The following is a 25,930-nucleotide window of genomic DNA, read 5'->3' as shown; positions in this document are numbered from 1 at the left end:
ATATTGAATCAGTGTCATTCTTTGAGCTAACTTATTTAAGTATCAAAGTGAATCAATAAAGCTTCTAGTCTTTTCTGTCTAGACTGTCACACACAATCCTCATTTAATTAGAGTCTCACGCTATCAGAAACGTGATGTGTTTTATTAATATAGCGAAAAAAATGGCAGGGTACAGTTTGACTTAAAGTCTTTGTTTATGTGACTATCATCCCTGTAAAAACCTACAGTACAGTACACTATATAAGTATCAGTCCAACGTTTAGTGCTCAAAGGGTTGGTTTGAGATGTGTGTGCTACACAAATGCAACCCGTCAGTCCTACATTGATGGCTTTAGGCTTTAGGGGATCTAATATTGAGTATGAGAAAAGGGGATGTCTGCTGTTTTAATCCACAATAATTGTTCTTGGTCACCTGATGTAATTTGAAGTATCTTTAGATGTGGCTTCATGGAACATCATAGAACTTCATGCAAGTCTGGTCATTAAAAATGAAACCTTTGACATGAGTCATGGTCAACTAGTCTTTCTGCACATCTCATGGTTGTGTGAGATTTCACATCCGTTCTCCTCTCCCACTGACCCACACTCCTGTGCTTACATCTGGACTGTTTCTCTCCTTCTCTCACATGCCAGGCTAAGACTTTTACTCTAGTCCAGATCTGCTGAAGCAGAACTGGAATTCAACTGTCTGCAATTATTGAACAACAGGGAGCAGGAGAGGTATTTCAAAGGGCGAGGGGGTGGAGGCAGGAAAGGGTTGGGAATGGAGGTGCAACATAACGTTGAAAGTCTAATCCACACACCCCTGATGACTACCCTCCCTTTTTCTCTGTCTGTGTTTGTATACACGCGCTTGCGTTCATGTGTGGCTGTGATGATGTGGGACCTCCAACCAGCTTATTTGAACCACCGCTTTCCTCGAGATTCATCAATATATTATTTTTCTCAGTTTACTTTATTCTAAAAGAAACAAACAGGAGTATACTTTAAAGGAGATGATAACATAACATAACCGTGATGAATATTAGATACAGAAAATGCATGGTAAATACATGTAAGCAACAAAATAGACATTTGAACCAGTCACACTAAGCAATCTGTCTGTGCCTTGGTACAGGAACTGTACTGAAGACACTGTACAGTACAACCCTCAGAATCAACAGTACAACACTTTGCTCATTCAAATCACGCAGGCACTGACCTAAACAGAATGCACGTATATATGATAAATCCTCAATCCGGGCTACGTACACAACTTCTAGAAAGAGTGGCATCTGACATCAGTGTGGGAGATTGAGGGATCTCACTTGGTTGGTCAAAGAGGCATACAGTACTGCAAAAGTGTACAGATATCTGGCAATAGCTGGTATAAACAATACATTTAGGGCAAGAGATAGAGGAGTACAGATACATTTGTCAAAAGGGGGAACTTTTATAATACACTCAGGCTTTGTGACACTATGGAATGTACAATTGTCAAAAACATACATGTGCACACACACGTGTGTTATAAGGCACTGTAGTAGATCATTATATATGTAGTAGAAAGACTGTAGGTGACATATACCCTGGGCACTTTAACATGTTATAGAGCATACCCTGAATGACTGTCCCCCAGAGAAAACACAGACAAGATACAAGATATCCATTTGTATCTCCAACAATTTATCAACAACACTGTCTATAGAGTGATACAAGTATTACTGTTTCAAGCATCAAGCATGTTGCATAACACTTCACCAAGAAATTGACTTCTGTACAACTCGAGGCAGTTACAAAAAAAGAGAAAAGAATGAAAGATGTTTGTATTTCATAATTCTTTCTTTACAAAAGCTGTAATACTAATTCAAAACATCTGTGAATATGTATCTTTTCATGGTTTGGGACTGGGAGTTTCTGTCTAGTGGAGTGTCTGGTTTTCTTTCTCAATGAGAACATCTTGTCTGTTGCCAGATCTAAACCATGGTAAGGCAGAGGACTCTCCCATACTACAAGTACTGCTCCCTTTTCTCTGGTGGGGTACTTTTAACATTTGGTCTGCAATTTAAAAGGGAAAAAAACATATTTCAGTAAATGTACAGTTGTATTTACAGATAACAAAAACAAAACAAAAATGCATATTCACAAAACCCAGAAATCATAGGATATCAGTGAAGCAGAGAATTTGAGAATTTTAAACTGACACTTAGCACTAAGTAAATTAAAGATAGAAGAACAAGATGGAGTTTCTAGTAGAGGGTTCACAGGTCATAGGTGAGCCCACCTCCTTTCTTAAAGGGAGAGTGTAGGGCCACCTAACTATACTTAACCTTTAATAGTCCATATTTACAAACAGGCTCAGTGGGTAAGAAAAACGGCAGGCAGCAAGCTTTGCTTTCCCAAACTTTAATGTGAGACACTAATAAGGTGTAGCAGACATGTTTAGGATTGGGTTGGGGGGGGCAGCGACATGTGCTTTAGCAGAGAGACAGGGGTCCAAAGGTTGGACCTAGGAAGAAACAAGGAAAGGGAAGACAGTGATCGGAACTCGAACAGTCCTCGAAAAAAGGCGGGGGGTTGGTCAGTCAGGAAAACTAGTCTCACTCAACAACTCTGCCCTGAATTAAAGGAGACAAGAAGACAGGCAGAGAAGAACAGAATTAACAAAGAGGAGGGGACAGACACATCAAGTCCTCACTGACTCTCACAACAACTCTGAGGTGTTACTGAGTGAATGAGAGCCTGATGGTAAGTGCTGCAGTAGGAATGTGCAGTGCAAGCAAATTAGAAGTTCAAGCTACATGCTAGGTTGTTAGCGTGTGGAGATACATTTTTGCTTCATGTCATTGCAGTGTTATTTGTGTGAATAGTTTGCATGGCATTCATTAAGCTCAATGGAAAGTGACCCCGTGAAGATATTTGCTGCAAATCAAGCTAGTGATGGGGAGCAAAGCAATGGTAATCTGGTGAATGGTAGCACATAAACGATTAAACAATTTGTTGTGTTTACTATCATGGCAGGAAATTGTGTCTGGAATCAATTGTGTGTGTGGTATGTGTATTTATGTTCAGAGGAGATACAGAACACTGCTATTTCACTTGTTATCTTGGGGTAAGCTTTCTAGGGGTTGGGCCACGAGTTCGGTTGAATAACGGTCCTCAAAGCACATCTGCTGTTGACAGTCGGCTTGACTCCCCCCATTCATTAAAGTCCTTCAAATCTACCTACCCCCTCACAAGGTATAATGGAATGCTCCACTCACAAAGACATTACTAAGAATAGGGTCCAAATGACCAAAAAATGGGGAACAGGAAAGTATTCTGAGAATATGTGAATGGGTTGTCTGCCCAGAAGAATGAGGAACTCTTTCTGTCTGAATGAAGGGTTGTTGGAAGGATCACATCCTTTCTACAGGCACTGGAGTGCGGAGGTTTTGCAACAATAGTCCTGTGCCTGTTCAGTTGTACCTTTTAGCTTATTATTTTAAACTGTATTCTTCAACCCTTTTTAATTCGACACTTAAACACGTAAAATTGCTACATTTACCTTAACTGTCATTGTAGCGCATGGTAACAGGAGGATATTGAATATAATTGAACTAAATAACTGGTCATCAGTTCTATGTAAACTGACCTTACAGTGCTAGATTAAGAAATTTAAAGTTCAACCAATGAAGATATTCACCTTCGCTGACTATAGATAAGACTGTCGCCACTGTGCACACTTCAGCATGAATGTTGTGAATGGAGCATGATGAAAAGTGCGATGATGGTCACATCTCTCAGTAAAACTGAAAGATTAGATGGTCGTTAGCTTTCACCATGCATCCTGTCCTCACGGCACCACCACCTCCCGGACAGAGACAAACCTTTCACAATCCCACTCCTGCATTTAAGTTCCATTCATTGAGCTTTGTCATAAGGCACCTGTATCATAACCAACTTCCCTCTGTGAATTTACAGTACATCCCAGTGATCATTGAAATAAATGACTGTACTGTACTGTTATTAACCTATTTACTTTTCTGTGTTCCCTGGTTGAGCGATGTGTTTGGGGGTAAGGATGTTTAGGGATGAGTAAGCTCTGTGTTTCCCACAGAAGGAGTGGAGCCCCTGTCTGTCAGCGAGGTGGTGATTTATGCTGTGTGTTTCTATGGTGTGGCAAGAGGCCAGGCCACATAGAGCTGCACCAGTAGACTATGAAAGGCCTGATACTGCAGTTCTGTCTCTGTTAAAGGCACAGCTCCACAGTTGGAAACATGAAAGCTCCACACATGAAGCTCCAACCAGGAAGCACAGGACGGGCTGTTTGGAAACACAAAAGCTTGATTCTCTTTAATGCTTTCACATGTGCTGTGTTGCTAAATTTGGTCGGTTTTCACAAGTTTAATCACTTATTGATTACACCCATAAATATACTGTAATCAAACCACATTAATCTGAGCCATTCTAAGTGGATAAGGAGTTCATATCAGACAAGCTTAACTATTGGTAACCCTCTTTTGCTCTTTAATGAACAATAACTTAGGATGCCCCGGGTCCAGGTTTAATAGCTTTTGCTTGAATGTTAGTCTTTTTATATACCGTGCAAATACACAGACACTATTTTGTACAAGCCACTGTTTGTAGTGATTTGTTTGGTTTGTCGCATCTCTTATAAAGTGTAAAAACAGAGCAAGCATGCAGCTGGATATATTGTTTTAGGGTCAGATTCAAGCAGCTGTCAAAATCCAATAGAATAACTCGTGTTTTTAAGGCACATGAAAGTTTCCATCCATAAGAAAAGCTATAAAAAATAATCGAGCAAGATCCCAATCTTGTCAATGATATTTTTCTTCTCGTGAATAAGTTATGAATAATTCTGCACAATCATAAGAAGAAATGTTTTCTTAAGAGTTTCTAACTTCTTAAAAACGCTTGATGGACAATGTGTGTGTGTGTGTGTGTGTGTGTGTATGTTTGTGTAATAGTCAAGCTTTAAACACGTGATATCAGGGTAAAAGGGTGGAGCCAAGCGTGTCCTCTACTCCCTGTTTGGGTGGCTGCTGGAAGAGGGCGGGGTTTACACGTACTCCCTTGCTGTGGAAGGCTGTGATTGGCGGTAGTATTGCTGCCCTCGTCTATCCTCGTTAGAGCAGGAGCAGCACAGGAAAGAGCCGCCAAGTACCGTCAGACTGGCCGCCGCCCATCCCACAAACAGAGCAGACCCAAACTCATACCTGCACAGGGAAAGATGGGATGAGAAGAATGCTTTGACTTTGCTGCTCCTGATGATTGTTGTCTGGGTGTGTATTTACCTGGCGTTGAGGGGTGTGTTTGGGTTGAAGAACTGATAGGACACCTGAGTGGCATACCAGGATACAGAGACCAGCGTGCACAGACCTGCCGAGATTTAGAGAGAGAAAGTGAGAGGCTGTCAATGCAATTACACATACCCAATTGTTTTTCTTACACATTTCACACATGCTACATTTTTCAGAGCTACCTTTCTTCACACACAAAAAGTGTGGACACCCAAAAGCACACGTACACACACACACACACACACACAAACAAACACTTTCTAATGATTCTGAGGATGCTGCTTTTCTTTCTCAGAAATAATTACGTCTGAGTTCAGCAGCTAATGTGTCCAAAAACCCCACTTCCTGTTTACAGCAGGGGCCACTAATTACCCAGACAACCCCTGGTGAGAGTCTCTGGTCAGAGGAATGCCAGATATGAGCCTGTTTTTCTAAGCAAGTTCAGATTGGACAGATAAAAAGGATAATAGAAGGAAAGACAAAACATAATGTGCTATGCTGTTCAGAAGCATGTCTAGTGGCGGCCACCTTGTGAGGCAGACTGGGTCTTTGAGTCACAGTAATGTAGCAGCACCTGACAGCGGTCTCACCTGCGAGCAGGAACAGCGCTCCCCCAGAGACGGCGATGCGGGTCTTGGTGGAGGGGTTGTTGTCTCCCACCTTGGTGCACTTCATCCCCACCACGCTCACGATGATGCTGATGAAGCCCAGCAGCACTGATACCACCATCAGCGCTCGGCACGTCTGGATGTGCACTGGAGAGAGAGAGAGAGAGAGAGAGAGAGAGAGAGAGAGAGAGAGAGAGAGAGAGAGAGAGAGAGAGAGAGAGAGAGAGAGAGAGAGCGAGAGAGAGAGAGAGAGAGAGCGCAGGAGGACGAGGAGGGGAGCACAGATAAGCAAGAGATTACAGGGGGTGGAAATAGAGGGAATAGAGAGGAAGGATGTGCAATAAGGAGAAATTAAACTTGAGTCAAAGGTCCATTCTAAATGAACTAATGGCAAGAGGAGGTCAAAAAGGATTTCCTTCTACAGAAACACTGCATGAACTGTAGACTCGACATAGACATATGGACGCTGTTACAGTGTACACCAGAGGATATGGAAGGCCCATCTCGTGGTGGTTAACCACATCAATAGTATTGGACACTGATGGAAGATGTCCATGGAAAATCAACGCTCCACCACTGTCCCATAGTGGGGTTGTTGCAGCCACAGCCTGGAGGTCACCTGGCCCTAGACACGGGTGATAAATGCTACTAGTGTGGCTCTCCTGTTACTCCAGACCTTCTCCTGATCGTGATGGATCATTCCACAGTGGTGTCACCACAATGAATTCCATGGATAACCCACACAGTGGGTTAGTGGGAGGGGAGGGACATTTTACATATTTACACATACAGACACATACAGACACATACAGACACATACAGACACATACAGACACATACAGACACATACACACACATACAGACACATACATATTGTAGGAGGAGATTAAACACACAACTCTCTTTCTTTTACACACAAGCCGTAGGAGGGCCATTTGTACATGTTTCACACAGTGGGATTAGTGTGGCTTTGTCACAAAGCAGGATTGTTTTCCTGGGGCTGTCGCCACGGCGATCAGACAGCGCTGCCTGAAACACAGCAGCCCGGACAACAGAAACACTAATACTGGAACAGAGCTTCTACATCGTGACAAAGTTTGTACAGTAAAAATAACCAAAACAATGTCCAATAATAGGAAATGTATTAATAGTGACATCTTAATTTAACCCAAAAGTAGCAAATCTCCCCCAAAACATTTATTAAAACACCTAATGAACAAAGATCTGTCTAGCAAATATAAGTAGGCATCTATCATTGTGACTTTAATACACACGGGCATTCATAGTTTGGTAATAAAGTTCCATCTCAGGATCTGTTGTGATGGGAAAGGGGTAGGAGAGCGTTTTTGAAGTTAGATTTATGAGTAGAAGGGGTCCCTTTGATGAAGGGATTTGAATGGTTTTTAAGAGAAAGAGGTTTTATCTTATTTTCTTTCATCCATTATGTCTATTCTTCCAACTTCTTAAGCATGTGGAGAGTTTGGACTGCCCTAAATCGCACCACCCTGATGAACAGAGTCAAGTGTGTATGTGTGTCTGCATGTGCACGTGATATAGGCAGAAAGAAAAACAAAGGGAGAATAGAGAAAGGGGATCTATGAGTGGGCTGGAGGGCGGGTTGTCTCTCCCACTCTTCTCTAATCTTTGCCAAGGTTGGCAGTGCCAGTTACAAGCTATGTGTGTGTGTGTGTGTGTGGACATGTTCCATTGTTGTAAAACTCACAAAAAGTTATTTCTCGTTTTCTGTCCCAAAAGGGATAAACTGGTGTGACACTAGTAACTACCGGAGGGCTGAAACATACGTCCTCACAGTGTGCCCCTCAAAGCTGGGCTCTGAGTCTGAGCCCAGGCCCACAGAAAGTAACAATAGGTGTCAGTAGGAGGCGGCCTGTCCATCCACAGGCCAGTACATCTCTGCTACTATCCCCACTGGTGACCTCACCCTTGGAAACAGAAGAACAGGCCACTGGGGGAGCAGAGGAGGTGAGGAGGGGGAGGATGTATGGGGTGGGGGGTTTGACACTGGAGACGGTCTACCACCAAACATTCCATGATGGAAAGTGAGTAAGCAAAACTTTTAATGTGAACTCATTTACAGCACAGTGGATAAAGTCCTTCTGTAGTTTTGAAAGTGAATGCACCAAGACAAGGCCTCAATGCATCGACATGACACACTGAGGTCCCATAAATATATGGTAACAATGAATGAGCCACATGTCTAACTGGAAGTTTGCATCAAGACAGAATGACTCTGTACAGTGACATCACACAATTCCATGACATCCTGGTCCTCAGCATGTCGGCAGGGTCATTCTACAAGTCTCTCATTGATCAGTACTGAGGTCAGAGAACTGCGAGCTTGTCAGTACCGCCACTATCCCACTCTGATGCTACGTTTGAACTGGAACATGGAGTAGAACTGTCCCTTCAGCACCACTGGCCAGCCTGTGTCCATGTCCTCTCTCAGGTCTGCTTCACCTTCCCCACCACGCAGAAACGACACGTCCAGGACCCAACACTCACGACAAGGAGACATGAGTTTGGACGTATCCACCCAAGCAGCCTCAAACACAGTCAGTGTTTTCCAGCACATTGGCTGGCTGCGTCCGTCCAGTACAGCACAGTCTGGTGAGCAATCAGGCCTCATCACATGCTTGTGATGCTGTGAAGCCAGGGAGAAAGGAGAGGTAATGAAGGCCCACCTGCAGGGGCTGACCCGGCCCAGAGACGCATTTAGAACCTGCCAGTTAGATGAACACAGTATGCCGCAGGACACTGAGTGTTCACCGGTTCCCCACCTGACAGGAGAACCACCCTCCAACCTTCTCTCCAAACACGTCCACCACCTGAGAAAGATCCTGACCCACTGGTAAAACACGGTTCGGCTTAGCCGTGTTTTAATAGATGGAAAGAGAATAATTTCCTTCAGAAAGCCAAATCATGTTTAAGTCACCATAACTGATTGCTTTGTGGTCACTGTTTTGGGTTGATTTCCTTGTTTGTAACTTCAGAGGATACCCTTTCAGAATAATCTGTACTTAGGGTTATGTTCTGCTCTGTTTGGTGGTTGCTTTATTCTGTGTACACACTCTGGATATGTTAGCAATCTACAGAGGAACAATACGCGTGTGTGGGGAAGACAGAGTGCATTCTGAGAATATCTCTGGTGTTTTGCTCAACACTGGGCTTTTCATTTCTAAACAAGCCCTATTCATCGTCAAGGACAATACAGCTGTTCTTATTAGTGGATGAGCCAGAGGAGACCCCAGATCCAGCACACCCCTCAAAGAAAAAGCCACAGAAAATGTTTTGATATCATGGATTGCACAGTCGGCAAACATTTGCAAAGTGCAGAGTTTGTTGTTTTGGGGTTTTATGCGTCACTGGGATTAATATGGTCATCAGTGTTCATTAGAAAACCACAAAGAAAAACAGTTTGTCTAAATGACTCCTGACCAAATCCCCCCACCAGTCAGACTTTCATTAGAAACCAACATGAGCTTGTTTCAGAAGACAATAGCCCTCTGGATGCATATAATCTGTGTGTCATTAATTATGAGTCAGTAGTTCTCACTAAACAGATTGGAGATGACAGCAGCATTATATTCAAGGCTAATTTATGTCTGAACCCCACATTCCTCTCTTTTTCTTTCTTTCTCTCTCTCTCTGTCTCTCTGTCTGTCTTTCGCGCTCCCTCTCCCCCCTTTCTTATTAATGATGTTTGTGAGTTGAAAGAAATCCTTCAATTAAACACGCCCAGAGCAGCAGTTTGAATCTGATTTATGCCTCTGATTTTAATGTGACGCAGACAGAGGAGGGAATTATGGGATTGTTTTTGCATTCCATTTCTAACTCACACTGAAGATTCAGTCTAATGGATATGACAATTCCAAGTTAACTTGTTGAAAGACCCCTACTGTACTTTGTAAAAACTGTGTGTGCTGGGAATGAATACAGTGCCAAACACACAAAACATCCCAGCAATCACTGGCGCATATCTTGTTTGATCTAAAGGCTGTCTGACCATCTCCTGTAGAACCCTTCCACAAAGAAGCAACTCAGAAAGTAATGAGCTCATTGAAATACTGTAGTAATCAGTAGCATAGCCTATATTTGAGAATGTCAACAGGAATACCAACATGGGTGGGTGACAGACCAAGGTAGAGAGGATGGAAGACCAACCGACAAAAGACAGAAAGGGTTCAATGTAACAGGACTCCAGAGCCCCCGTGCTGTGCTACTCACCATCCAGAGACAGCATGGAGTCAAACACCTTGCACTGCACCTGTCCTGTACTCTGGGAGGCACAGCTCATCCACAGCCCCTCGTACAGACCCACAGCTGTGATGATGGCATCGCCCGCATACGACGACTGCTTCCACTGAGGCATAGCCGTGGTGGAGATGATGCCTATCCACCCACCCAGTGCCAGGAAGTAGCCCAGGAGCTGAAAACCTGAGTTTGCCATCCTGTAGTGCTTTGTCTTCCTTCTCTTCCTCTGGGGTTTTCTCCAACTTTCTCCCTCTTTGAACTGGTCTTCTTGTTACAGTATCGAGCTGTCTATTTGAATCAGAATAGAATCCTCTTGTTTCAGTCCTCTCTTGACAATGCAGTCCTCTTCAGTAACACCTGTTGCTATATTGAAGCGCACTGCTTCCACGCACAGATAGGCACTGGAAAAGCACAGGAGTTCTCTGTTGGTTCCAAGGAAAAAATGTAAGTCCCAAGAAGTTATGTGATTAGCTATTTTGGTGTTCTCCTTATTTCTCCTTTGTGTTTCCCTTCTCTCTCTCTCTCTCTCTCTCTCTCTCTCTCTCTCTCTCTCTCTCTCTTAGTTTTTCTGCGTTCTCTCTCAACTGAGAGTATCCCTGTGTTCTTCTCTCTCACACAGTTGATGGTGTGTGTCCGGGGCTGGGCTTGGCCTGCTGGCTGTGGGTACGATGCTGGGTCCTGGTTGTCTCTGGTCTAATCGTCAGGCTATCTTGCTAGATTGCCTATCACTCTGCATGGCTTCTCCTGCCTTTCACTCACTCTCTCTTTCTTCTTCCTCCACACTTTCTCCGTCTGCTCTGAGCTCCTGCCGCTGAACGAGGGATAAGAGGAAAAAAGAGAAAAACTTCACAAACACAAAAAGCCCCCGACAGGCAGGGCATAGAGTGGATAGGTCACTGCACTGTGATTGGGTAGCTCAGGGATCTAGAAACACCCACTGGGATGGGAGAGGGGGGAAAAGGGACAGAGGACAGGGGTGGGGTGGGGTAGAAGAAATAGAGGGGGAGAGGGATGGAGAAAAAACAAAGAGAGAGAGAGAGAGAACGAAGAGAGAGAGAGGGAGAGAGAGGGAGAGGAGAGAGAGAGAGAGAGAGAGAGAGAGAGAGAGAGAGAGAGAGAGAGAGAGAGAGAGAGAGAGAGAGAGAGAGGCAAAACAGGTCATGAGAGAACCCTAAGCATCATATCCCACCACAAACGAAGAAATCCAAAATCATGACAGTCTTACATTAAAATATAACTGGACTTTGGGACTATTGTCAACACCAGAAAGTCTTTATCATTGCAAATAAACAATTTCAAAGTATAACTTTTCACACAGTAGTTTTTGTTGGTGGCTCTCTCGTATAGCATATGCTCCTGTTGACTAAGTAAAGGCTACCTCATGACTGGACATGGCTGTAAAGCGCAACAAACAACTGTAAATCAGCAATTGAACAAAGGCAGAGACAAAAGGACGTGTCAAACCCAGACAACCACTCTGGAAATGATGGGCTGACCAACCAAAGGTCTACATCACCATGGTAACCTGAACAGGTCAAGTAGAAGATAAAGAAAGAGAAAGAGAGGGGAAGCGAGAGAGGAGGGGTACTGCTTTCTATATACAGTTAGTTTGCAAGAGGGGCAAGACTGTCTAATCGCAAGTCGCTATCTCTCTAGTCCTTCTGGCTAAACGTTTCCCACAGGATCCCCTCTTCCTCTTTGGACCTGATTCAGTTTGCCTCAATTTGCTTCAGTCTAACCCAATAATTCAGCACAACCAATTAGATTGCCGTGAAACATGCTGTCAGGGGAGCAACCGTTTTTTCACATCACTAAGAGACATCTCACATCTCCTCCTCACATACACAGGTAGTGCATCCACACCAAAATACATCTTTAAAAAGTACACTCACCCTCGCTCTGTCCTCATTGGATTGGTTGTAATGGGCTAATGTGGAAGTAACCTCTTAAATCGTGAAGAGCAGCGCTTTTGACCAATATACACATTCAATCTTGCAAACACACACGCAGATTAAAAAAAATCCAACCCCCCCACATTCTAGCCCCCCCAGAACCCCCCCTCTGTGTTTCGCTCCATGTTTACGTGTCAGTACAGGTCACTGGGCCGTACGGATAAGGGGGACTGGGATGGAAACACAAATCTCCATTCTCTTCTCTACCTGTTTCTTTTTTCCCTTACTCCTCCATACATTTCTCCAGCTCAGCTCACCCCAACCCAGCAGCCTCTTTCACCTCTACCTCTTCCCCTCCCCCCTTTCCTCCCAGCTCTCACCTCTTATCATCAAAACACACAGCCTGAACATCTATGTGATCTCGCTTATTCCACACCATGTCTTTGAACCTCCATATAAGGACCGTTGTCAGAAGATCAACTGTGATCCATATATGGAGACCGACTATCTGATCAGTAGTGTTAATGGTTGACCAGCCTTACTGTAGTTTCTCCTATAGAGCTAAACCCCCTGCTCACCCCTCCCCCCTCTGCACCCCTTCTCTACCCTTGACCCTCCAGGATAGGCCGGTGTCCATGGTAACCAGTGTTCTGTGGTCAGGTTCACTGGTGTCTAATTAGCAGAGGGATGTTGGGGGAATATGTGGTCAGATCACGGGGGTCAGCTGAGCTCGGGAAATGGAGAGAACGTGGAAAGATAGAGATGAAAGGGAAAAGAAAAAAGAGGGGGGGGACAAGCTGACGGCTGCTGGGTGAATTATGCACTGCTTTTTTCTATTGGATGAATTTTGGCGAATTTGGAAGCAATTAGGCAAACACATAACAAAGCAATACCATCAGATGAACAACTCACTATAGGCCATCATGGATGTATAATGATACTGTATCCAAAGATTGATGCGGCGCCTTTCCTCTTAAGAATATGTATTGGAGGTTTAGTTCTCTTAAATGAAACAGTATGGAATTGGAAAACATTCACACACACACAGGAAACCACAAAATGAGGTTAGCACAGTCAGACACAGACTTTACGCATTTCTCCTTTATCAGATTAGTCTGTTGTCAGGGTCATTGCAAGGTGTGTGTGTACATGTAAACATCATAGGGGTGGATTAATGTAGCATTGCCGACCCGTCCAATCTTGTTGTCTGTCCGGTGACTGTTAGCAGCTCAGGAGTTTCAGGGTGATGGACTAGCTGAGCTGGATCAAGCTCTGTCACAGTGGAAGTTCTACTAACTCTTCAGCACCAAAGATAAATGTAGATAGTTTGGTCCATATTTCACAGTTTTCAACTGGGATGCAATGACACACATCACAATTTGTACATTTCAACAAATACTTAAGCTGTTTTATTCCTTGGAATCTTGGCTAGTGTTTTCTACAGACTGTGGATGAGAGCAGGAACTCACATTAGGATGAATGGTAATCAAGCAGAGGTGAATAATGCATGAGTGAGGTCCAGAGAAGTGCTCTGGTGGAGCTGCGGCTGAGTGGCCAAGTTCAAGTGGCTCTGAGGAGACTGTTGGCTCGGCTCATTGAGGAATTGAACAGAGGTCCCCCTCGCTTTGCAGAGTGTGGAGTGCTGACTGGAGCTTCAGGCCTCACACAGACATCTACAGGAGATGACCTGAGTCATTAGTCATGCATTTCTCATTCATTGATGTCCTAATTGTCTTGGTAATGTTGCCTTTTTCTCTGTTTGAATTTGGTTCAAGAGTCAAGCAGTGCTGTTCGCTGTTTAGCTAGATATACATAAGCAAAGCTCTGTGTTTCAAACGGTCGACGTTTTTCAGAACCATTCTACACTGTTGCCTTTAAAAATTGTGCATTCACAATACATGTGCATTTATTAATTTAGCTGACAAACATTTAAGCTCCGAAGATGTGGCTAACTTTCATAGACTGCCCTCTATTAGTTCTTCTAGACCTAGTATGAGCCGGGAGCCGGGCATGGACTTCATGACAGATTGCACGTAAGCGGAGGTGTGGTTGTATGCCCTTTAGTCATCCATCCTTTCTTCTACCTCTTGGGTAGGCTCTCTCAACTCTCACACTCTCGACACGTCCGTCTCTTTCCTCCTCTCACCTCTTCCTCCCTCTCCCCATCCCACTGTCTCCCTACCTCACTCCGTCTTCCCATCCCTCTCTCCCTTCCCCTCACCTTCTCCCCAGATTTTCCAGACCCCTCCAGTACTAAGCTGAGCTTAGGAGTCAGCTGAGCTGATCAAAGACCAGAGTCGTGTAGTGGCTAACGAGAGACGAGAGTTCCCAACGACACAGGACCTCCCAGGGGGCTCTGGTGCCACATAGTTGTTCACACTAGAATGGACACCCAGTCATGTATTCTCTGTGATGTGAGATAACTATTCTCAGTTCTTGACTTGGTTCTTTAGTAAACCTTCTGTGTCTACAGTGAGAAAATACATTTCATATGCCACCAAACGTGAAACAAGAAATGGCTGCCTGTAGTTATTTTGGATCTAGCCGCAAGCAGCTTCACTCTGAGGTGGCCCCTGATGTGGGAAAGACCCCGGTGCTGTTCCCACCACCGCTCTTTTCCTCTCCTTCTCTTGCTCCTTCTCTCTCCTTCCTACCTCCCATTACTGTTACATCCTCCTCCTCCCTCTACAGTACGTCTCATTAACAATCTTGTCCTTCTTCAGTTCCGACCGTTCTACCCTCCTTTATTTATTCTCCCCCTTTTCCTTCATTCCTCTCTTCACCTCACTCATCCAGTTCCCAGCACATGTACCATTGCCCATTGCAACTAATTACCGCAAAGCACCTCATACTCTATATTCCTGCCCCAGTATTCCTGAGAGTAATGCGCGGTTCTGGCCTCTCTGGGGCACATGGCGAAGTGAGGGGAGAAAAGGGAGAGGAGGAAAGAAGAGGAGAGAGGAAGGGTTCTTTCAGTGGCAGTAGATGGGAGAGGAAATGTCCTCTAATAGAGCTCCTCTATTAGGGGAGTTGAGGTGCATTTGTCCTGAGCCGGATGGAGCTATTGTGGCCCACAGCAAAGGCTCCAGGGCCTTCCTTTTACCCAGAAAAGCCTCTCTAGTCTGGAGGGGCGCTCTTCAGAGCAGCCCCTCTACACCCCCTGGAGAGGGTCCACCTGGCACACAGAGAGCCGGGGGCTAGTGGGACTATGTGGGAGCACCTCGGGTACAGAGGGGGAGTCTTGGAGGTACTTGCACATCAAAAATCAAGTAATTTGAACAATCCATTTCTGCTTGCGATAAGCAAGTGTTTCTTTTGAAAGCAGTTTTTATAATTAGTCAAATGGCTAGAGTGGAGCTGAGGTGCAGAGCAGGTCCGTGTGTGTGTTTGTGCGTGAGACTGTGTGTGTGTGTGTGCATAAATACGCACCCGTGCATGTGTGTGTGACGAGTACAACATCAACAGGCGGGCGGGGAGGTGGAGGGTAGAGGCCTGAGGGTGACCAGCTGAGCGGGGAGAAAGGAGAGATTAAAGAGGGAATGTAGAATCTAATCCAGCGTTATACAGCAACCCTCTGAAGCTCCACTCAGCCAGAGAGCAAAGAAAAGACAAGCATTCCTCACGGCCCTCGGCAGCCAGCACAGAGCACACAGACCAGGGGCTCCTAACGCTCCAGCCATCTGGTCTTAACCAAACACTGGGCTGCCTCTAGGCCTCACCTACTCTACCCCAGAGCCATCCCTGCTCAGGCCCGATCCCTTTAGCCCTTTACCCACTGATCCCCCTCACCATGCTCCTGAACCCAGCCTCCCATCGTGCGCCTCACTCTCGCAAACTAAAACATTTATACTTCTCCTCCTCCCCTTCCACACCCTTCTCACACTCCACCCCACCATCTCGCTCTCTCCTCCCCACATCATAACACTACCCCTAACCCCCGAGCCCCAACTCAAATGTTCTTCTGTGTCCATATTCATGTACGTGTCATCTACCTGAACCATGCCCTCTCACAAAGATCCACCAATCCCGGTGCAAGGATTTCACACTCGTGTTGGATGTAAACAGCAGAGGTCATGACCCCAGCAAGGTGACCCGGACTTGAGATCCAGAACAAATATAGGATTTCAAATCCAGTAGTGCTCTCTCAGAGGGCTGCACAGGATCACATGTAAGCTACAGTTCTACTATATAGACACAACTTCATGACTAATAATCAAAGAAAACATAAGACTAGGTCTACCTGTATTAAACAGTCTACTCTGCAGCTGCACACATCAGATAGGTGTCTTCCAGCAAACATTAAACATCCAAACATTTCAGATACAACAGACTACAGAATTAGTATTGAGTTCCATTGAGGTTATCAAAACGTTTTTTATTCATGTAAAAGCATGTCAATTTGACTTCTTTGTTTCCCTGTTCTCAAATGACATGTATCAATGACACAAGAGTCTGTCAATCTGTCTGATCGTGTAGGCACAAGATAACTGTGAGTCTGACTTTCTCACACTATCTCCAGCCTTTTTGTTGGCTGTAATTCCAAAAATGTGTCAAGTAGACGCTGTCTGAGACGCCGGCTCTCTCCTTCCCACAGAGCTGAGTTCACACAAACACCTCTGGTCTCATCTCTGCCGCGTCCTTTTCTCTCCTCTCCCTCACACTCCTTTTTCTTCTGCACCCTCCACCCTACCAACTCTTCTCCTTTTTCTTTCCACCATTTTCCTTGCATCTGTCTTTCTGTAGCTGGGTGGTTGTGAGCACCGCTCTGCCCACTGTCACCATGACAACAAGCAGTGACATCTTCATTTGACAGAACAAAGAGGCCCTTGGAATCAGGGCTGCTCTCCTAGAGGCGTATGGGTACTTTGTCCTGTTTTAGCACTAGGCCTATGTGGGCTTATTCCTGGAATGAGGCTCAGTATATCACACAGGCACTTAACCTCCCCAAAACACCCTCACAGAGTAGAGTCATTCCCCAAAAAGTACTTTGCACTGTCCCTCTCAACAGCAAATAGGTTCACAATAGCATTATTATGTTGTTCTGTCTTTTATCCTTTGCAGTGTCCTTATTTAAATTCATATTTTACTGTTTGTTGACAATTTAAAATAAGATAGGCTTTATTGACCTGTAGGAAATGTTTAAATACAAACAGCTTTAAACATGCTTTTACTGGTGTGATTTCAAAAATTAAAAATTTCAGGGTGATAAGATGCACGTATCTAGGAAATCAAGAAAGAAGGGTCCTTGAATTTGAGCGACTGTGCAAATATATATATTTTTCTTTTCACTGCTGTCAAATGACTGGCATAAAGCACCTAAAGTGTTTTATAGTTCCTTTCCAAATAAAGATACATTCATTGTTTTGTGTATGCATGCATTGCATGCCAGTTCTTGTGAAAAGAAATGTACTTGAATTTAAACCCTTCTCCTGTCTTACCCAGTCTAAAACCAATTTAAGTCCTATAACATGCTGTTGTCTAGCATGTCCAGTGGAGCCCCATCCTCAAAGACTACACTGGCCAGGATTACATTGACTACACTGGTATACCCTCCATCCCTCAGCCTCCAGCCCCCAGCCTCCAGCCTCTTCATCCCCAGCTTCTCTAAACTGGTTCCATCCCCTGGCCAGCACGGCTGTGATCCCAGTCTTAGGGGAATAAGGAGATGGTTCATGGCAGAGTTGAAGTCATAGGCCAGGCATCCGTCAGAACAGCTAGCCCAACAATCAGCTGCTCTGTCCTGCAGGCACAAGGCTGGTTTAGACAAGAGGCTGAACAGGGAAAGTATGGACATGGAACAGCATGGTCTGACTGATGGGTGCCCCCTGGTCTTTGATGGTAACTGCCTACAGTTTCCAGAAACAGTTTGAGGCTCAGGTCACACCAACACTCACAAACACACACTCATTGTCAGCTAAAATGTGTTTTCAAAACATATGTTTAATTAAATTATTATTTAAGCACAGAAACAAGCAGATTTTTCACATATTTATGCTCTATTAAACCCCTATATTTCATTTGGCTGCCAACAGTTCAAACCGTGGATAAAAAAGACACATTAGCGGAAGACCTGAAGCCAAGGTCAGCGCTGCACTACCTTTCTACGAAATAAGGAAAAGGCTGATCCTGAAGTAGGCCTCACAGCCAAAAAGTCGACAATGAAAAGTTTCCTTTCAGTAGAGTAGTGTATGCCAGGGGGGCAGGCTGAGGGAGGCCGTGTCAGAGCTTGTTAGAATGCTGTTTTATTCTCCTCTTCTCAGAGTCCCAGAGTGACAGTTAATTTGAGTGCTGCATCCTGCTGGGACAAGCCCCCCACTGACACCACCGTTTCCATGCCCACCCAGCTGCCACGGCAACCAACAACCACCATCTCCAAGTGTGGCCTTGTCATGGGGTATAAGGTGTGTGCTCCCGGACATAGCATTGGCACGCATAAACACACACTCGGACACATACAGGTAGGTGTATGCTGGAAGTTGACCAAAGAACAATTTCCCTTGGCCTTGTCTAGCAGGTACATTCAACAGTGTGTTTGTGGAGAAGGTGACATTCAGAGATATCCGTACCACTCTCTGTTTGGGCTACTGTAGTCTATCACTCACCATCCGCTCCTTTTTCTCTCCTTCTTTCTTCTTCCCTTTCTCTCTCTCTCTCTCCCACTCTCTCCCTCTAGAACAATGGTGGAACCTATACACCACGAACACACAGGAACACAAAGTAATCTGTGTTCCCTCGCTGGCCCAGAACCACACTAACCAGACCACAGTGAGACACAAAGAAAGCACAGAGAGAAACACACAGACAAAGACACACAGACATGCACACATATTCTTGATACACGGACATTCAATCACACACACACACACACACACACACACACACACACACACACACACACACTGACAGAATGGCAGTGCAAACTGTATTCTAGCGAGAGGACACCGCAACTTAACTTAAACCTCTGCACCATCCTCATCAACATCAGTCGGGGTCCATTTTGTAGACGTAGACCCTATTGGGTTAAACCTTGTTGATTTGGTGTGTGAGTAAGCGTATGTGTGCTAAGTACATGCAGCTGACAGACAAGGCTTCATGTTAGTTCCCTTTGCGGTGTTTGCACAGAGTTGAAGGAATGTTTCACAAAGCGGTTGACGTAAAATATATGCATGCAGAAGACACTCACATACACATACTGTACGCTAGGCTACATGGACTCTATATGCAGGGCATGGATGGGAGTGTGGAAGGCCTCCTCCCATGTGGTTCTGAATAACTTGGATGTTTCAGTCGGGGGAGCTGAGCTGGGTGATGACTGTTACATGTGCTGAGGAAATGGCAAGGCTGTGTGTGTGTGTGTAGTGTAGTGTGTGTAGATGGCTTCACACTAGGCATGACTTCACTCACAAGCTAAACCTACACAGACGCACCCACAGACTCTGAGCTGAGGACAACAGAGAAGCACACAGGGCAGAAAACCTCGCTGTAGAGATCCAAATGTTCTACAGCCAAAAAAATACTAATAGATCCTCTCAGCTGAAGATGGGTCTGGTGAAGCTAAAGTATAGTTTCTGGGTGGAGCAGCTATCTGATATAAACAGGATACCAAATTAAAACTCCCTCGAGAATACAAGACAAGCATTTAACTACACACACACTAACGTCAAATAAACTAAGAATGGTATGTAACAGACAATATGTTGAGCCGTCACATTACATTTAGTCATTTAGCAGACGCTCTTGTCCCGAGCGACTTACAGTAAGTACAGGGACATTCCCCCTGAGGCAAGTAGGATGAAGTGCCTTGCCCAAGGACACAACATCATTGGCACAGCCAGAATCGAACCGGTAACCTTCAGATTACTAGCCTGACTCCCTAACCGCTAAGCCACCTGACTTCCCCTATGAAAGTCCTTTCATCAGAGTATTTGAGGTCCATTTAAGTTTGAATACTTAACAAACTGAACATCCATTACATGTACAAGTCACTTACTCTGTAGCAAATAAGTAGCAATCTTTTTCTTTTTTCTCAGGACAGCAGTGCCGGATGTGTGTGTCTGAAGCTGGAAGGTTAATGTGGCTCCATGGTGCCACCCAGGGATACTTTGGGGTATTGCACAGAATGTCAAAACAAGAACAAGAAGTTAAAAACAGGGCTTTTATTTAGATGAAGATGTATGTTTTTTGTATTATTTTCCAGAGTGGGGATCATAACAATTGTATTAATTCCTGAAACAGGAAGAAAATTGTACTAACTGTACATTTCAAGCATTTCATAAACAAACACTGCTGAAGACATGAAAAAATATAAAAAACTGTGATTGTCTAGGAGTCTGTGATAGACGTGATTGCCATTGAAAGATGGTTCCTCACTGAAGGCACTTTTGTGACCATGCAAGCCATGATACTGCAGTCCATGTATGGCTTTTATTATCAACAACTTATGGTTTCTTAGAAAACAACTAGAAATAAATCCACAGAGTACACCTTCAGAACATATTCCAAAGGTAAAACAAATGTACCACTCATTGTAACAGTCACATGTGCTGCTCGGATCACAGCTCTACTTTGTTTTTCTGTGAGTCGGACTCTGGTTTGAGATCAGTTTTAGGGACCTTGGGGTCCTTTTTGACAGAGGATTTCTCTGTCTTCTTTGCTTTCGGCTTCTGCTCCTTTTTGTCCACCTGCTTGGGTTTCGTTTTGACAGCCTGTGTGCTGTTTGTTTTTGCTGCAGGTTTAGCTGCCTTTGTCTTGTCAGACAATTTGGGCTTTGCTTCTTTTCCTACTTTGGCTGTTGTTTTAGCTGCAGCTTTAGGCTTTGATGCAGAGGATGGTTTGGCTTTCGTTTTGCTTGTGACCTTCACTTTGGCTTTTTCTTCCTCTTTAACTGTTTTCTCCTCTGGCTTGTCCACTGGTTTATCAGCTGTTTTTTCAGTATGTGAGTCTTCAGTTCCATGAGGCTTCTGCTCATCTGGTTTGTTGTCCAATTTCCCCCCCTGTTCTTGCTCTGGCTGGTCGTGGACTATGGGTGTGGCCTGGTCAGCAGCTGTGGCCTGTGGCTCTGAGCTCTCAGATTGGGCTGCTAATTTAGTGTCTTCCACCTTGTCTGGAGTCACTGTTCCCATAAACTCTGCATCTACAGGACTGGAAAACATCTTCAGCAGTTCCTGAGCTTGGATTCTCTCCTGTAGATGAAAAAGGGAAGATTTTTAAAGCATTTAGTACTTATGAACACATACGGCACAAATATTTCAAGATAAACCAGTAAATGTATCAGGTCAAAATCACAGTGTTGTTCACAATGTCTGTACCTTTTCCTGGTGGATGGGGTCCAGAGTGAACCAGAGGGCCACAGCACAGCGCTGGCCCTTGGTGACTGCTCTAACACCATGGGGATTCTCCTTTCCTGCCTCGAAGCCAATCACACGGCCACACTGGGGACGCACCTCTGCCTGTGGCCACAGACAACCACAGACAACACAGGAAATGGATTAACTGATATTCATTTCAAATTCACAATGAGAAGTCATCTAGCTGCTTCATAACAACCTTTCCGCAAACCGCTCGACTTACAGTGACAGTTTTGGCATCCAGCTGAGTGAAGATGAAGTCTCCTCCTTCAAAGTCATCATTCAGGTAGAGAATGGCACTACGAGGGGAAATAGGAGAGTGTTCATGTGAAATTGAGGGTGTGTATCTGTGTGTATATATGTGTGTGTATGCATCGGTATACATACTGTAGGTACCTGTAGTCTCGGTGTGTGTACGCAGGGGGCTCTTTGATGCATTCGTTGAGCTCTGAGATCAGTAGGCAGTTGTCTACATGGACTGGATGACTCAGTTCTTCCCGGTCTTCCTGCTTCTCTGCATGACCAAATAACACACAAACATCTGGCTGTTACCAAACCTAGCATAGTAGGCACATAAAACAACTTGGGTGTGCTCTAAATGTGATAACCCACAGTTCTATAAGGGCTCTTTGCGTGTTTTATGAACCCCTTAGGGCCACCGTAGCTCCCTGGCTTACCGTCAATAGCGGAGCGGCACACCAGGTGGGAGTAGGAGAAGTAGAGAGCGCTGTCCAGGCGGAAGTAGGATTCCAGGATCTGACGCACCTTCTCACTCAGGTCAAAAAACAGGCGGGCACTCTTCAGGGGCACCTTGCCCTCCTGCCCTAGCTGAATGGCATGATGACAGCCAGCCCGGCAGACAGCAGTTATGTACAAATGTACAGATTGCTTTCTGATGGCCAACTGAGAGTGGTGCTAGACTAGCGGGGTCCATGGGGTTAGGGTTAAGACTATGGTTAAGGTATTCGTGCTGGTTAGGGGGTCGGTGTTCAGTGTTTTCTCACCTTCAGAGCCTTGAGGACAGTGACCCCCTGGAACATCTCACTGGGAGTGTGGGGGGAGGGACGGCCCCTGTACCCGTCACCTTTCAGCGCTGCCGCCTGGAACACACACACACACACACAATATCAACACACCCGTCAGACACACAAACCCTGCAGCCTGTAGTGGTATCTTACGTTAGATAGACGATGGAGCTCTCTGCACTCGTCCTCTGTGATGACTCCATCCAGCAGCACGCGCTGAGACCCGTTCAGCTGCTTGGAGACCATGGTCACTTTGATGTCATCGTACAGCAGCGGGCCACCTGAGGACAGTCAGGAGAGAATGTGATTGACAGTCCCTCGCCATCGAGCAGCTATGACACGTCTTCCCGAAACGGTTCGCACCTTCTTGTATAATCTTGGCCAGGTCTGTTGAGTCCTTGTTCTTCTCATCCACGAGAGTCTCAATCTCCTTCATCAGATTACCAATCTCCTCTGTGATCCTCGCAGCTGTCTCCTTGTCTGCCCTGGGAGAGATGGAGAGTTTCAACCAACAGCACATTGTATCTATGTATAGAATCTGGAGCACAATAGGATACAGTACAAATACAATGTGTGTATACATCAAATCAACAGGGGCCATCAAAGACACATGCTTTGATTGACCATCTTACTTCTGCTTCTCCCTCAGTTTCAAGGGCATGACCTCAGCAGGGGTCCATGCATCCTAAAAGAGTTTTGAGAGTAAAACTGAGTAAGAGTCAAATCTGAAATCATACCTTTATGAATGAATATGTAGGACAGGTTTACCCACCGGGTCAACAAAAGTGATTCCAAATACTTCATAGCCAAAGTACAGCAGCTCTTTCTCCAGTAGGGACTGTTGGATGTGCCGTTTCACCACCTAATGACGGACAGACAGATGCATGTTCACGGACACACACAAACAGGTGGTTAGGGTAAAGGCACGGGGCTCAGGCCCTGTCTATAACAGTTGTCGAGTGTGTTTGTGTGTGGGCAGTACCTGTTTGGCAGAGAGGGTGGCTGCCTTGTCCTCCCCCAGCACGGCAGAGTAGTATGCCAGGTTCTGGTTCATCACCTCATCCTCAGGGTGGAACAGCAGGAAAGTCTTAGCACACTCTATAGCCTCTGCATACTTCTCACCTGAGTGAAGGTGGAACGAGCAATTGTTTGCACTCACAATGATATTCCTTTTAGCGGCAGGTTGTTGATGATGAAAGTGTCCCACTGTTGAGACTTACTGTTGTAGTAGGAGAACTGGAGGTAGTTGAAGTGGGAGGGGAGGAAATCCTCAAAGGGTTTATCTCTGCCGGCCGTGGTGGCTAGCTCTACAGAACAGCGCTGCTGACAGTTCAGCACCTGCATGTAGTGCTCTAAAGTACACACAACACAACCATACAGTCTATGGGTCAGTCCACAGGGAAATAACACACATCCAGTTGACGAGACGCGCACACAACCTTCTACCAGGAGGTGGCAGTAATGTGTTCATGAGATCCTAGAGCTGGCTCTGTTCTTCTTCTCTGTTCTCATCACCAAGAAATCCTGTATTGGTGTTGTGCTCCTCCCCTCATCTCCTTTCCTTTATCTGTACTGATGAGATTAACTAGAACTTTCTGTTGTTTTGATCCCTACTGTCCCTTATCCTAATTCTACTTCCTGTCGTACCTGTCATGGACTGGAACAGGTCGGAGCTGTACTCCATGTAGTTATAACCGTCGTAGTCGTAGGCACCCTCGCACAGCACTCGACACTCCTTGTCAGCGATGAAGTACTCCTCTACGGCCGCCTCAAAGTGGTCGATGGCTGGAGCAAACGTGTCGGCGCTGTAGACCCGCTTCCCCTCAAGGAACTCTGCCTAAGAGCACATCAGTAGGTCAGGAGCGTCATACACTGTTATTGATCCACAAAGTAAAGACTGGTGGGATCAGGAGTCCCATTAAGTTTGGGGCTCTGGGGTGAGCCTGTGCTGATTGGTATATATCTCACCATGTGAGGCCTGGCCTCAAGGTCTTTGAAGTCCTCCTCCTGTACCCCTGCCATCATCCTGTAGTAGTCCAGGTTCTGTCTCATCTCCATGTGGTCCGGGTTGGCCAAGAAAAACGTGTTTGCTGCTGCCACTGCCTTATCCAGTTTATTGATCTACACAGACCACAGTAAGGTTTCATTATGAAGCTATTAAGTTGTGAACCCTTAAAAGGGTACACAAAAATACCCACACAGCATTGTCTGCAATACATACACATCTGTACTGGAACCTAGGTGTCATTTGTCATCTTGCCGGGACCTATGTTAAAATGCACCAACTTTCAGCCAACTTTATCCCACTTTAAGGCAAGGGTAGCCAACACTGCACAGGGTGTTGAGCATATTAATTAGTTATTAGGCTGTTAGGCTTTATTAACACTATGCCAAAGCAAAGGTTGTTCACTGTTTGACATTATGTGATGCTTTCAATCTAAACTTGTCTATATTGACAATAGTAAATACATTGTTAGCAACAACAACATTGTTGTTATGTAATTTCTAGTTTTCAACTTGGCCAAGAAGGCGCTATGGCTTTAAATGACTCCCCAAATTTCCGACTGCCATGCAAGACTCCACCTAAAGACGTGGCACGGGCTGCCTTGTCTTGGGGGTTGGGGAAGTAGACTAAGCTACTTACTGTAGCCTGCAGGGAGAGGTTTGAATGAAATTATAGCCTGCAAAATGTAAGATAAGACTTGTGCAAGGAAGCCGAAAGTAGACCTGTTTATGGCCTCATTCAAAAGCATTCTTTATAACGTAGATTTAACGTTCATAAACATGGTGTTGTGGTCAAAGTTAATTGCAAATAGTAGCCTACTCATTTCCCAAGGCATGCAATTAAATAGTTTTCTCTGCATCCATTTCATTCAAAACAATGGATGACTGTGGCTGCTGATTTACCTTGAAATATGCGACTTGGAGGTAATTGTAAGGGGTCCTCTTTCTAAATTCAAGTTCCACATCTTCGCTGACTTTGTGGACAGTAGATGGCCCAATCTTTTCACTTTCGCAGGAATGAACACAGTCGGCCCTTTTCAAAATTTTCTGGAAGAATCCAAGGTCTTCCACAGAGCCAGCACCAGGTATCGGAACCCCAAAGCCGGGCAGGGGTTCACCAAATGCGCTCTGGTTGGCACAGGTTATCCGACAATGTGCCCTCACCCTTCGTATAGCAGCCTTGTTCCGAAGCGCCCTCTCCATATTAAGGATAACCGTCATCCAGTCCCCCTTATAATATGCTTCCACCGCTGTATCAAATAGAATATCATATGGCTCCAGGATAATATTACTACTCAGTTGCACGTCGGACATGCAAAATGGGATGAGGAAAGCACTTAAAAACATTAAACGGCACTCCATTCTAGAAAATGGGCCCCCTACATGAGATGGTGGTCTGGAATTGAGAAGTCGGTTGAGAATGGGGCTGAAAGTTTGGCCGGGGGCTGCAAAGTTTTCTGGAGGTGGAGTTTGAGTGTAAGAGGCTGTATTGGGCAGTTG

The 25,930-nt window shown here is 45.1% G+C and overlaps 2 protein-coding genes across 4 annotated transcripts; both read right to left on the bottom strand.

Moving 5' to 3' along the window:
• Window positions 1–1,644: 1,644 nt before the first annotated feature.
• cldn19 (claudin 19) lies at window positions 1,645–10,962 on the bottom strand. Of its 2 annotated transcripts, none has more exons than XM_067238977.1 (5): window positions 10,136–10,962; window positions 5,873–6,037; window positions 5,277–5,361; window positions 5,052–5,198; window positions 1,645–2,597 (listed from the first exon to the last, which is right to left on the bottom strand). In XM_067238977.1, the coding sequence occupies exons 1-5, from the start codon at window positions 10,356–10,358 to the stop codon at window positions 2,561–2,563; spliced, it is 657 nt and encodes a 218-aa protein (XP_067095078.1). In that variant the 5' UTR covers window positions 10,359–10,962; the 3' UTR covers window positions 1,645–2,560. The 2 variants fall into 2 exon arrangements, with proteins under 2 accessions (XP_067095078.1, XP_067095076.1); XM_067238975.1 differs by having other exon boundaries at window positions 1,645–2,037.
• Window positions 10,963–20,195: 9,233 nt separating this feature from the next.
• On the bottom strand, window positions 20,196–25,792 carry p3h1 (prolyl 3-hydroxylase 1). 2 transcript variants are annotated; one of them, XM_067236475.1, is made up of 15 exons: window positions 25,334–25,792; window positions 24,395–24,547; window positions 24,074–24,263; window positions 23,647–23,778; window positions 23,409–23,548; window positions 23,199–23,288; window positions 23,059–23,111; window positions 22,790–22,911; window positions 22,580–22,707; window positions 22,406–22,501; window positions 22,079–22,229; window positions 21,798–21,915; window positions 21,625–21,700; window positions 21,363–21,503; window positions 20,196–21,236 (listed from the first exon to the last, which is right to left on the bottom strand). In XM_067236475.1, the coding sequence occupies exons 1-15, from the start codon at window positions 25,790–25,792 to the stop codon at window positions 20,607–20,609; spliced, it is 2,679 nt and encodes an 892-aa protein (XP_067092576.1). In that variant the 3' UTR covers window positions 20,196–20,606. The 2 variants fall into 2 exon arrangements, with proteins under 2 accessions (XP_067092576.1, XP_067092584.1); XM_067236483.1 differs by having other exon boundaries at window positions 21,789–21,915; window positions 25,334–25,769.
• Window positions 25,793–25,930: the final 138 nt, after the last annotated feature.

The sequence above is a fragment of the Osmerus mordax genome, chromosome 1 (genome assembly GCF_038355195.1).
Source record: "Osmerus mordax isolate fOsmMor3 chromosome 1, fOsmMor3.pri, whole genome shotgun sequence".
Classification (NCBI taxonomy): domain Eukaryota; kingdom Metazoa; phylum Chordata; class Actinopteri; order Osmeriformes; family Osmeridae; genus Osmerus; species Osmerus mordax.
The sequence above is the reverse complement of the archived record's forward strand: the minus strand, read 5'-3'. Positions and strand labels throughout refer to the sequence as shown.

Bases quoted from the DNA above. Each gene is read 5' to 3' on its own strand.
- p3h1 (XM_067236475.1), bottom strand. From the start codon at position 25,792: ATGGAGTGCCGTTTAATGTTTTTAAGTGCTTTCCTCATCCCATTTTGC. The intron at 22,912-23,058 runs GTAAGATGGTCA...CATCTCTCCCAG, and splicing joins AAACTGAGGGAGAAGCAGAA to GGCAGACAAGGAGACAGCTG. The intron at 22,502-22,579 runs GTAAGATACCAC...TGTGTGTTCCAG, and splicing joins AGCTCCATCGTCTATCTAAC to GCGGCAGCGCTGAAAGGTGA.
- cldn19 (XM_067238975.1), bottom strand. From the start codon at position 10,358: ATGGCAAACTCAGGTTTTCAGCTCCTGGGCTACTTCCTGGCACTGGGT. The intron at 5,362-5,872 runs GTGAGACCGCTG...AAATCTCGGCAG, and splicing joins AGCGCTGTTCCTGCTCGCAG to GTCTGTGCACGCTGGTCTCT. The intron at 5,199-5,276 runs GTAAATACACAC...TTCCCTGTGCAG, and splicing joins AACACACCCCTCAACGCCAG to GTATGAGTTTGGGTCTGCTC.